Consider the following 14,050-nt stretch of genomic DNA (forward strand, 5'->3'; position numbering starts at 1 on the left):
TCTTCTGGCTAGGCTGAATACTTGGTATTTCGTTTTATCTTCATTAACAACCATGAGGTTTTCGGAGCACCAGATTTTCAAGGTTCTTAGAGCTTTATTTATCTCATTTTTGAGTTGGTTGGTTTGATTTGGTTTCCTGGATGACCACAGCACCAAGTCATCTGCGAAAGCTGCAACTTTAACACCAGTTTTCTCAAGCGTTGTAAGAAGATCGTTCAGGAAGATGTTGAACAAAGTAGTGCTTAGCACTGCTCCTTGTGGAAGGCCGGCGTGAGTCTGTTTGTAGCTAGACTGGGTGTCTGAGTAACGCGTTGCGCAGAATCGTTGGTTGATGAAGTCAGAAATCCATCTAAACATGTTGCTTCTAATTCCAAGTTTACTAAGTTTTTCAAACAATTTACAGCGCCAGATTCCGTCATAGGCAGCTCTGAAGTCTACAAACACTGCTACTGTGGTTTCTTTTCGATTGAAAGCATCTTTAATTTCTTGGCTTAGTCTGAGAACCAGAAAGTAACCCGTTGTAACCCGTTGAAAGTAACCAGAAAGTAACCCGTTGAAATATTTGCAATCGAAAAACGAGTACAAATTTTTGTCGATGGTGGGATTCGAACCCGACCTTACATGGCGAGCAAGCGCGTTACCACTGGACCAACCGTGCCCCCATTGTGTATTGTTTCAGAGAACGTCAACTCTATGACTGCCACCTTCGCGAGTGCAGGATCAGAGAGTTTAGCTAGGAGAGCTCAGCAGACAATACAAGACCCTGTGTTCCAGAGAATGAAGACACAATTCACTGCTGACTTTGACTTCAAGGTAAAGTCTTTCACTGACCATTTTAGTCCAGGGAACGAAGTCCGAAAATCAAGGTTTGGCGGACAAAAATAATGTAGTCTGGATTTTTACTTTCTATTACTACAGTATAGCGGAGCTATACTAGTAATGAAAGTATTGCAATCGGTCCAAATTTTCAAAATCGGGAATGAGGAAGGAGGGAAATGTCTACAAAATAGAAGACAAAAGTAAAAACAATATTGATGTAGGTAGAATTTAGATGTAGACTGTGAATATCGGAAATCTGACACATCCACTGATAAATAGTGGATGTGTCGAAATCTTGGTTTCCAAAAAATGCAATTTATACATAAATTTATGATGTGATTTTAAGTATTTTATCAAGCTTTCGTCCCATCCCTTGAAAAACATTGCACAACATAATTAGGTGCCTTATAGGTAATTACTTTACTCGTAATTGCATAGCTAATTGTTCCTAATAAACACACAAATTTTAATTAATTTACAGAACATTTTTCCTTGTTTACTATAATTTAGATATCTACCTGTATTTTATCTGCTGACTTGTCATTTCAAACATAGTGAAAACCGAAATTACTGGAAAAATCATTTATTCATCAACGTAAACAAAATGGGATCGATACGTCACTTCTGGGTGTAGGAATTTTAAATATTGCTAATTTACACCCAGACACGAAATGAGAATAATAAAGTGATAATATTCCCTCACTATTTTACATGCAAGTATATATATTTATTATTATTATTATTATTATTATTATTATTATTATTATTATTATTATTATTATTATTATTATTTACTTTCTATTTTCTTTTTATTTTTCAGTTTTTACTTTCTATTATCTTTATTAGGTATCATTTCTTTTTTTCTCTCTCTTTTTCCTTTACCGCACAACTACCTACTACGCTAGATACGTATACCAGCACCAGTTTAATTAGTATTGTTCAGGATAATTTTCTTTTTTTGCAGATACTTACCTGACTAACAGATCAACATTGAAGGTAGCCATGAAAGTTGCTGTCAGTGAGGCATTGGATCCTTGTTATGTTTAAGGACGTCAAGATAATTGATATTGACGTCTCAAAAGCATTACATTGTCATTTTCCTTGGTAGGTACCAAAAATTTACACAAACTTCAGTTTTGAAGGGGAACTGTTTTTTTTTTTTTTTTTTTTTTTTTTTTTTTTTTTTTTTTTTTTTTTTTTTTTTTTTTTTTTTTTTTTCTTTCTTCTAAATACCTGGTTAATAATAAGAAATAATCTCTTTGAGCTCTATCGAAATGTAAAACCTTCTTAAATTATATTTAATTTCGATTTTTTTTTCCATTATTATTATTATTCATTTAAGTATTTTTTACTTAGGTACCTCTTGTTTTCGATACAACTTTGAGACTATTCTTGACATTTTTCTTAAGACTAGTGCCAATAATATAATCACAACACAATTAATAGTTTCTGTGTAAATTTTTGATGAACTTTCAAAATTTTTAAGAAGTTGACTTTTATCAAATGAGCGGTATCAAACTTTATTTTCTTACTCGTGTTTTTTTAATCCTGAATCTACTTTATTAGGCCAAATTTTCATTATTGAAGTTTATTAGATTAGGGTAAATGCTTATGATTTCGGTACCTATCTATATTTTGGTAGAATCAAGGGTATATTATTTTTTATTGCTTCTTACCTGATATCTGAAAAAGTACTTGATAAGAATACATTTTTTAAATGTTTTGATTAGGAATAGCAATGTCTAAATTTCACGTTCACTTGATTTTAGAGCTATCTACATTTTGATCCCAGTAGGTAAAATTTAAATGTTTTGATTAGGAATAGCAATGTCTAAATTTCACGTTCACTTGATTTTAGAGCTATCTACATTTTGATCCCAGTAGGTAAAAAACACACACACACACACACACACACACACACACAAATATTAATTTTTACTTTCTATTACCCTTACGGTTTGTCCTAGAGCGATGAAATTTGGTATGCTATCCCGGTATGGTCCACTGTAACAATTTGGTAAAAATCGGACAGTCAATCATCCAGATATCAACCAAAGTCAATGTTGCTTCAAACTTCGGACTTAGAAAAATTTAAAAAAAAAAATCTGGTGTGAACATCACACGACTTTCTATTACATTTGCGGAATACGTATTTAAAAAAAAAAATAATAATAATAATTAAAAAAAAATAAAATTTTTGTAAGTCCCGAGCCTGAGCCGCCTACGGCGGCCGATTTTTGGTCGAAAATTTCTTATCTTAAAATACTCCCCATGTGATGAGGGATCATTAAAAAGTGTCCAAAAATTGAACTTTTTTTTTTGAAAAATTTTCAAAGTCCAAAATCGACCGCCTGCGGCGGCCGATTTTCGACCAAAAATTTCCTATCTTGAAATACTCCCCGTGCAATGAGGGATCATTAAAAAGTGTCCAAAAATTGAACTTTTTTTTTGAAAATTTTTCTAAGTCCAAAATCGACCGCCTACGGCGGCCAATTTTCGACCAAAGATTTCCTATCTTAAAATACTCCCCGTGTGATAAGGAATCATATAAAGTATGAAAAAAAAATTGATTTATTTATTTTTTTTTTGAAAATTTTTCTAAGTCCGAAGTTTGAAGCAACATTGACTTTGGTTGATATCTGGATGAGTGACTGTCCGATTTTTAGCTTTGATGTGTGAGGTGTCATACGATAAATAAATAGATGTGTGAGCAGTGAGCACGGATGTAGGTGCTTACCTAAAATGCACGTTGTGCATTTTGTATGAGATCATCGAAATTTCGATTGAAAATTTTTCTACTTTTCTGTGATTTACCTATTTGAAAGATTTTCGTATTTCAAGTGCTCGCTTAGCGTTTTAACACTTCTCCCTCGATGTTCTCTTCAGATCGGGATGGAGGCCCAGGGGTTTCGGTTCACCGAGGCTAAGCGACGTACGATGACAAGAACTCGAGTCCAAGCCTCGCAATACCGACACCTGAGGACTCGCATAGATTCCCCCCCTCCCCTCTCTGGGCGCAAACACGAAATAGTACAAACACTACAGACGGGTGATATTTTAGAAGAGGTGAGTAAGAAATCTAAGAAAAAAGGTAAAAAAATAAAATAAAAAAATAAAATAATAAATAAAAAATAATAATAATCTAAGAAAAAAGATCATTGCTTTTATTGAAACATCTTGCGCCTTCAAAAGTGCAAATGCCACCCGAAGGTAATTTTTACGGAAACATCTTACGCCTTCAAAAAGTGCAAATGCAACCCGACATTGCTTTTATTGAAACCACTTTTTGTAAGGCACATTGCATACTTTTTTACTTGGAGATTATTTTGAAGGCATTTTATACACATACGTGATTTGTCCAATAAGAATCCAGTGACTCTTTTTAGTACTTTCTATTTCCTTTTTATTTTTCATTTTTTACTTTCTATTATCTTTATTAGGTATCATTTCTTTTTTTTTCTCTCTTTTTCCTTTACCGCACAATACGTATACCAGCACCAGTTTAATTAGTATTGTTCAGGATAATTTTCTTTTTTTGCAGATACCTGACTAACAGATCAACATTGAAGGTAGCCATGAAAGTTGCTGCCAGTGAGGCATTGGATCCTTGTTATGTTTAAGGACGTCAAGATAATTGATATTGACGTCTCAAAAGCATTACATTGTCATTTTCCTTGGTAGGTACCAAAAATTTACACAAACTTCAGTTTTGAAGGGGAACTGTTTTTAGATCGGATAAATTCTCCAAAATTGTAAAGCTATCTCAGCAAGGTTCTTCTAATAAAGAATAATCATTGGTCCATAAATCTTCCTTGTCTTTTTTTTTTTTTTTTTTTCTTTTTTTTTTATTATTCATTTAAGTATTTTTTACTTAGGTCCTCTATGTTTTCGATACAACTTTGAACTATTCTTGACATTTTTCTTAAGACTAGTGCCCAATAATCATAATCACAACACAATTAATAGTTTCCTGTGTAAATTATTTGATGAACTTTCAAAATTTTAAAGTAACCCGTTGAAATATTTGCAATCGAAAAACGAGTACAAATTTTTGTCGATGGTGGGAATTGTAACTATTTGTATTCTAACCAAATTGTTCGGCAATGATTGTTAAGCATGAAAAATTAGTTAGCGGTCGGGAAATATAAAAAAAAAGAAGGGGAAAAAACTCACGTACCTAATTTTTATTTCATAATAAAAAATCAACATAATGGTACCTGCATAGTAAAAATTAGTTAGTTCTCTAGTTAGCATAGAATTTTGTCATAAAAGAAAATAAATAACGAAGTGCACTCGTCTAGTCAGTCAGACTCGTAAGCAGGGGAATGGGGAATAGAGTACCTAAACAAATAAAAGACATTCATTTGAACTTTGTCAGAAGCGGTCATCAACCCTAGTAGGTAAAAAGATGCTCTAGTCTTTATTTCTACTTATCCACTAATTTATTAATACTTCTAGACTCCTGGATTTTGCCCGATCAGTGCTTTAAACTTAAGAAATTAATTGTACCACCTATTGTTGATAATAGTTAACTAATTTATTGTACCTACACTATCTACCTACTTGTATAAGAAAAATTGTATAAAAGAAATTATGGTACCTATTGAACTGGAGGAATAGATCTTACGTATACTGCTGGAATAGGACTGAAAAGTCCCTGCATGCTAAATAAAAGACCCACCTAGGCCTTTTATAACTTCGATGTTTAAAGAATATCTTTAGGTACCCCTTTGATCTTTTGTAATAATTACATTTTATTCTTTTCTCTGCGAATGCGAAATATTAAGCGACAACTTAGGTAATTTAGTAAGCAGAGCTTGAAATAATTATAATTGTACAGCATCTCTTCATTAGGTGATGAGCACTCGTCTAGAAAAATGTCTTCAGATAGGTTAGTTAGTTATTTTGTCTTCAAACTACAATTCCAATACAATACTGCCACCTTTGCTATAGCTAGGTATATCCTTCACCATGTTTATACTGCGACATCTCAGCACACTCCAAGACTTTGAAATTCAAATTGTACATTTTATTTTGATCTCAAGGGGATTTGAACCTGAGATCTTGGAATGAGCACTTGTTCTAGATATACTTACACCTTATAGAATTATCATAGATGTAGAAAAGTCAAGGGCACACGATTCCCCAAAGTGAACAAATTATAGTCCATAAGAACTCACTTGGGTAATGCCCATGCTAAAATAAATTTTACATTAAAAGGCTTATAGATGTAGAAAAGTCAAGGGTACACGATTCCCCAAAGTGAACAAATTATAGTCCATAAGAACTCACTTGGGTAATGCCCATGCTAAAATAAATTTTACATTAAAAGGCTCCCATAATGTCCATTCAATCCCTTATTAAGTCCAAACCAAATAAGGTTTATTATTGCTAATGCTAATATAAAATGTATTTCTGATTGATTTATTCTATTTTACGAGTATTTTATCAATTTACGTATTTCTATGTAGAGTAAGTATAGAATAAATATAATTTATTTAGATTTTAATATTACATATTTAGAGTAGAAATAATGATCCATTATTCTAATGTTATTGCCTGCCCTAAACTTGAATTAATTAGAAATTTTATTATAGATAATATCTACCTAATTTAAGTTATCATCAATACATCGAAATCCAACAAATATAGATCATTGATTTAAGAAAACAGTTTTTACGGACTTACAAGTAGGTAGGTATATTGATGTAGTTAACACAAAAAAGAAAAATCCTGGGTCTAAAGTACCGGCGAAAAAGAAAATTCTAGGTATATAAATACCTATCATTGGCCAAAGTTTTGAAAATAACAATAAACGGCGCAGAATGAAGACAAAAGAAAAAACTTACAAGGAGGATAATAATACTCGTACTATACCTAGGTTCATATAAAAAACCCCAACTAGAAAAGTTTTCTACTACCTATTTGAATTCTGCCTGAAGGCAAAAGTCTAGAAAAAAGTTTTGATAACATTTTAGCGCTGAATTTTAGATTTTCCGCTAAATCCAGATAAATTTCTCCATGACGTAAAAAATAGTGCTGCAAGATTTTCTTCTTCCTGTTCCTGTTAAAAAAGGACATGTTCATAAAATATGGAAGTGGGTGAGAAGGAAAGTGTGTCCATCTCATAATTTTTCATAATACTTTAAGTGTAGATAATGATTTAGGCAATGGTCTAAAGATGTCATAAGGAAAATTCAAAGACTGACAAAATCAGTCCAAAATAAAAACTTGATTGAATATGTATTAGTAAAAACTGTTTTCTCAAATTAAATCATAGATATTTTCTAAATACAAAAAAGACCAAGAAAGATACCTGTTCTTCTTCTTCTTCTTCTTCTTCTTCTTCTTCTTCTTACTTCTTCTTCTTCTTCTTACTTCTATACAGATTCTGATTAAATAGGTTCTTTTTAGGAAATCAAATTGTGTTCCAGTCGCTCGAGAGATATTCCATTTGATATTGGCTTCATTTTGGTACGTAAGATTAGTAGAGGTACATCCTACTTCTATAGGTGCGTTGCGTTGATCGACATCACACAAAAGAGATCTGATGAAAGGCTTTTGACGAAAAAAAAAAAAAAAAAGGTGGACATGTACCTACGTATTTTACGCGATGTCGCTGGACCATAGTGTAAACGTAAACACACCTTGTGATATGGAACAAACCATTTTTTTATTGGAATTAAATCAATATGAAAAGACCATCATAGGAGATACAGTTGTTGAATATTAGCAACGCAACATAGTCGTTGTAAATTTGTAAATATTTATAAGTGTAAAGTCATGAGTGACCTCAGCTTCTCAAATGTGTGTGGTACTTTGGTTCTATTTGAAACAATGCAAGCGATTAGGTTGAGAACTTTACATACAATTCAAACCGTGTTTTATCTAGAGTCGTAGATTTCAATATTGTTGTGGCCAAAACAGCATAGAGCTCTCATGTTACCTCACGAGAGAAAACGCTCCTTACTAGGAAATTATTGGCATCCTGATGCGAAACTGGAAGTCAATGGGATTACCAAATATTGAAACCAACTTCTTCTATCCAATTGAAAATATATCGAATTATTTAGGCCTAGTCCCTAATTTATTCCCATGTCTCCCAGGTGTAGAGTGCGAAGTTCTTTCTGTACCACGAATTATTTGGCATAATAGGTAAGTATTACCGACTTAAGGTAGAAACACATTACCCTCAAGTCACCTGAGCTCACGTGACGTGAGGGCAGTGTCGCTATTGTGAACGAAATCACCTCCTATATTATGGGAGAATCACATTTTTCTGACTCCCCATGATCTCATGTGACATGAGGGATGAGGGTGAATTATTTGGCATAATAGGTAAGTATTACCGACTTAAGGTAGAAACACATTACCCTCAAGTCACCTGAGCTCACGTTACGTGAGGGCAGTGTGGCTATTGTGAACGAAATCACCTCCTATATTATGGGAGAATCACATTTTTCTGACTCCCCATGATCTCATGTGACATGAGGGATGAGGGTAATGTGTTTCTACCTTTAATTCAGTATGAAAAAGGAAACTGACGTTTTTGTCCAAATCGAACTGTTCCAAATCTACATACATGAAATAACATGCCCCTTGGAAGACCTTTATCAGCCAATAATAAAGCTGTGGAAATTATAATAGCCACATACTGGACCTATACTCGAATACAACTACGATGGTCAAATTTTATCAAATAATTTCAAGGATAAAATTCGATGCTTTGGATGGGATTGAACCCATGCCCTCCTGTTTACCAGGCGAGCGTATTGACCACTACACCACCGAGGTAGGTTATCCTCTGAAAAAAAAAAAAAAAAAAAAAACATTCTAACACAATGCACTCATCTGTACCAGGGGCCTAGTCCCTAAATTATTCCCATGTCTCCCAGGTGTTCGACTACACATACGATGTACAACCAGTGCTAGATGTTATCCTGACTAGTGCCTATAGAGATGCATTGATGGAAGTTCTACATGAGGATGACATCATGCTAGCAGATAGGAAGGAGAGAATCTACAACGAAGCCAGGAATCAAAACGACAATCAGTATGACAGATCCTGAGGTAATATACTTATTAGCAACCTCCGTGGCCGAGTGGGTATCACACTAGGCTTGCACGCAGGAGGTCCGGGTTCGATTCCCGGCGGGGCGAACTTTTTTTGTCGGAGTTTAATGACGTTATGGAGTGACGTATAGTGACGTGTGTCATATTTCAATGTACTCCTCATGGCTGAGAATTAATTTGAATAGAAGTATTTCAAGTATTGAATACACGGTGTATGTGTGAGTCGTGTCTTTGAATACATTAAACTTATAGGGTGTCCTGCCCCGCGAGAGAGAAATGGAGAAGAAAGGACGAAATAAAAGTTTAAAAATCGCAAAAATTAAATAATTAGGCAAATAAAAAATGAAAAAAATAATCATCTCTGTACTTGGAGTTCGGGGTGCACGCAGCCTCGTGAGGACAATTGAGTACTTTAATCGAGTAGCGACTAGTGGCGGCATTACCAGAATAAAAAGAAAAATTAGAGATATGTCAGAAATAGTATAGGAGGCTCTTAGTAATGCTGTGATATCCACAAAAATTGTGAAGAAGCTCTCAGCTTCACCACAAATAAATCATGCTTTAGATTACTTATTATTCTTATTAATATTGGTTGAAAAGGAATAAGTATATTATCTACCTATTAAAATGACGATAAAATAAATTAATACTTAGGTATGCACGATTATATCACAGAGAGTTTTGTGTTAGTCCAGAGTTTAAAGAAATACTGGCCTGTGTAAATCAAATGGGTGACGTTAAGGAAAACCTATGTTAATTCTCAGTGGTAAGATTGGCCATTAAAGGTACCTATACGGTGTGGAACGAGATTGAAATTAACATTTACCCTCTTTCTAGCATTATTGGTCAAATTATATTGAATTGAAAATCAAGATCAATCTCTGGAAGTCAAAATGTTGAGTCGTTGACAGTGCATATTTTTCTACATAAAATTTTCGTGTGTCCATTTTACGCCTTCAAAAAGTGCAAATGCAACCCGAAGTTAATTTTTATTTAAACATCTTGCGCCTTCAAAAGTGCAAATGCCACCCGAAGGTAATTTTTACGGAAACATCTTACGCCTTCAAAAAGTGCAAATGCAACTCGACATTGCTTTTATTGAAGCCACTTCTTGTAAGGCACATTGCATACTTTTTTACTTGGAGATTATTTTGAAGGCATTTTATACACATACGTGATTTGTCCAATAAGAATCCAGTTCGATGTTACTGAACTTCCGTTCTCTGTCCCGAATAGGTAAAAGTGCAAGTTTAACTTTTGTTACTCGGTTCCAAAGTTCCCAAGCATCAAAAAATATTGAATAACCAATATACAATTGAATCAATATTTAAGGTACATCCTATACCCAATACTTTCAACCTGTTTCTTTCTTTTCACTATAGTTAAATAATTACCTATCTATGAAATCAGTTCTTTAAGAGAAAATCCCGACATTGTATTGTGCTGAGAGGAGAAAATAATCTAGTCTTGCTTTTTTGTGGTGACCCAACCTGGTTCAAATGGGAAGAATTGTCTCTTCCCTCTCATCAGAAGAGGAATCATAAAACCCATCCATAGATACTATGAGAAAGTATAAATTCAAACAGGTTATACATATTTTCATTATTTTCTCAATAGAAGAAAATTGCCTAAAAAAGCTCTGTTCTCAAGCAAGTAGGTACAGTACATATACGTAGGTAATATTTATTGAACATCTCTTAGCAATCTAGGTCGCGTTTCCCGTTTTCATTGAAAAGACACCAGAAGACACGGAGTGACAGTACTAAAACCTCATGAAAATTGATACCTAAGCAAGTGGTCTATCAAATAAATAAAATTCCACGAAATAAATAAAATTGAAAATTCCACATGAAAATTTCACTGCTGGAAAGTGTTTTTCCAGAATGCAAAAGGTTTTTTCCTTGCATGTCTTGGAAACATTAACGGTTCTGTTTATTCTACACGTTTAATAAATGCTATTCCATCTATAATAACAGTTTTCCTGGTGAGCTATTAAACTTCTCGAGATTTTTTTTTTTTTTTATCTTTTTTCTTTTCTTACCAGGCTATCATTAAATCATTATCGTGGTGTAACTTTACGCCAAGATCCGGAAAAAGTAGGGAAATTTTGAAGATATGATGTGGGAATAAAATTATATTATGTTCGTACGTTACCATTTTTCAATGCTAACTTTTTTTATTTCATTTTACTATTTTTCTAGGACATTAATGATATAGTTAGTTTCAATTGCTTTCCAGTTCCAGTGTGTCTTGAAAATGCCTTTCCTTTTTTGACCTTAAAGTTTCATCAGCTAAAAAATCGGTTCTGTTTGTCTGAAGGAGATTTCCCGCTACAAAATAAGTAAAAAAAAAAACAAAAAAAATCTATGACAAAACATCTAAAAAAAATTAAGGTTTTTTTTTTTAATGATGTACCTATTTTACTTCTCAAGGGTTTACTACGTTTACCTGGCCATGATCAAGAGTAAATTATGGATGGTTGGTTTTAATATTCGATGTAAACATTGCGTTACCGCTCTAAGCACTTTACAACTTGAATGATACGAAGGAAAAGGATTAATCAGATCGGGGAGCTAAATTGTGATCCTTTCGATCATAGGGGAAGATCTCTGGAAACTCTTTGTAATGAAGTGAGCGAAGGAGTATAAGAACCTGTACCGCTATGATGGTGTGGACGTGTTTCCGACAGTATCGATCACCTTCGCCAGGTTATATTGTGGACTCTGCTTTAGGAATATTATCATCATGTTATAGATGGGCAAAGTTTACAGACCTACTGAAATTAATGTGAGCTCCTTCAGGAAATACTGTACCAGTTAGGAAATGTCATTTTTAATTTCAGAACTTGTAAAACTACAATATTTATACTACAAGTAAACCTACCTATGTATCTATTCATACAAACCACCAGAAAGTTGAAAGTTGTGTTGATTTTGAAACATTCTAAGGTAAAGTGTAAAGTGATGGGAAATATTTATAAGACTATGTACCGCTATGATGGTGTGGACGTGTTTCCGACAGTATCGATCTGCTTCGCCAGGTTATATTGTGGACTCTGCTTTAGGAATATTACCTATCATCATGTTATAGATGGGTAAAGTTTACAGATACCTACTGAAATTAATGTGAGCTCCTTCAGGAAATACTGTACTAGTTAGGAAATGTCATTTTTAATTTCAGAACTTGTAAAACTACAATATTTATACTACAAGTAAACCTACCTCTGTATCTATTCATACAAACCACCAGAAAGTTGAAAGTTGTGTTGATTTTGAAACATTCTAAGGTAAAGTGTAAAGTGATGGGAAATATGTGTAGGTAATATAGCTTGAGTTTTGGCAGTAAAGGATCAATAATGTAAAGTGTAGAAGAATGTCGTCCTATTCTCTGAGAGATTCAATTTGAATAAAAAATTGCTGAAAGAGATGTTTGTAAGGTTCTCTCTAATCTGAGATATAGCTTGAGTTTTGGCAGTAAAGGATCAATAATGTAAAGTATAGAAGAATGTCGTCCTATTCTCTGAGAGATTCAATTTGAATAAAAAATTGCTGAAAGAGATGTTTGTAAGGTTCTCTCTAATCTGAGATAAGATCAGGACGATAGGAACAGATTCCAATCTTGTATTGATGAGATATGTGAGTGCTGTACTAATGGCAACTTACTGTAAATTAAGCAGCTTGGTTAGTTTCCGATAAACACAAACTGTCTCTTCAGAGATCAAATTCACAAAAATGGTTGTTTGAAAAGTTGAATGAATTTATATTGCCCCTAATCCAATCAGAACGTATTCTCACCAAAACCAAGTTTAATTTGTTTTCTTTTTAATTTGTTGAAAAATAAAATACATGAGCCAAGTGATATCTTTTCTTTTTATTTTTAGTTTCTTTCCGACATTTTATTGGCCAAGGGAACATAGAGTGAAGTTTGGTGTAACCGCAACATTTCCACAATAGTAGATAGCAGTTAGGTTGTCTCTAATCATACATTGTACCTTCTTGGTCCGAACATAATTATCAGAAATATTGCGTGCATGGCCGAAGGCGGGGTCGAAAATAAAACCTAGCACTAGCACGATGTTTGATGCTTATTGCCACTGAGATGAAGTGTGCTCAAATGATTTTAGTGTGAGTGAGGACCTGTGCTATCAATCAAATGAATTTCAGGTATGTTTTGAGATCTATGCTGGTTTTGTATGTTATTCTCTTGTGCTATAGCTAGTAGCTATATTCTTAAAAACCCCTTTTTTTGGCCGCCATTTTGAAAAAAAGGCCGCCATTTTGTTCGTATACATGGTTTTCGGTGTCACCCCTTCCTAAAAGTTTTATATGGTCCAAATAAAGGTCCATGCCAAATTTGGTGCTTTCCTGACGAAATGCAGCTTTTTTGACGTTAGGCCACCGACTATACGTAGATAATCGAATTTTGTGTGTACCATGTAGGTAGGTATATAATTCCAACGTACACAAATGCTAGCATTGATATTGTTAACAGAAAAAATCTACATCAGGGTTACAGGGTTTCTACAGAGAATACAGAGATGCAACATTTATTTTCAACTCCATGATGAATTCAGAATGTCGTGTTCAAGATGAACTGATGTCCTTTTGTTTTACTTTTAGGGTTTGACCTTTGATTCGTAAAATCTACATCAGGGTTACAGGGTTTCTACAGAGAATACAGAGATGCAACATTTGTTTTCAACTCCATGATGAATTCAGAATGTCGTGTTCAAGATGAACTGATGTCCTTTTGTTTTACTTTTAGGGTTTGACCTTTGATTCGAAATCGAAGATTAAAGTAACATAAACACTTACTCGCGTACAACTTTAGTTTATTGATTGATTTAAAGAGCGATTAATTGAATTTAAAGGTCTAGCTGAAAGTGACTACAGTGAAAGGAAGATTCTGGGTTGATATGATTCCACACACAACGGGAACAAGCTAATCGCCATCACTTGGTTTTAGAATTTATGTTCGACTAAAAGTGATTCTGTGTCTGTGTCAGTCCTACAGGAGGGACTTTCTGTATCTTTATCAAAAATTTCATAAATCACAATGCCAATTTGTTCCAAAAATGTTATCAGTAGAATCAGGAGTAACATAATTGGAAATTTGAATCGAAACAAAGTATTAATTTACCTACCAAACAAGAAATCTT

General features: G+C 33.8%; 1 protein-coding gene across 1 annotated transcript in view; it reads left to right on the top strand.

Moving 5' to 3' along the window:
• Nucleotides 1–1,795, top strand: part of LOC113465474 (transformation/transcription domain-associated protein-like) — a 24,094-nt gene extending 22,299 nt beyond the window's left edge. Inside the window, exons 5-6 of the mRNA XM_026820012.1 lie at nt 680–813; nt 1,784–1,795. Of these exons, the coding sequence (XP_026675813.1) occupies nt 680–813; nt 1,784–1,795 (146 nt within the window). The remainder of the gene's footprint in view (nt 1–679; nt 814–1,783) is intronic.
• Nucleotides 1,796–14,050: the final 12,255 nt, after the last annotated feature.

Source organism: Diaphorina citri, unplaced genomic scaffold (genome assembly GCF_000475195.1).
Source record: "Diaphorina citri unplaced genomic scaffold, Diaci psyllid genome assembly version 1.1 scaffold112, whole genome shotgun sequence".
NCBI lineage: Eukaryota > Metazoa > Arthropoda > Insecta > Hemiptera > Psyllidae > Diaphorina > Diaphorina citri.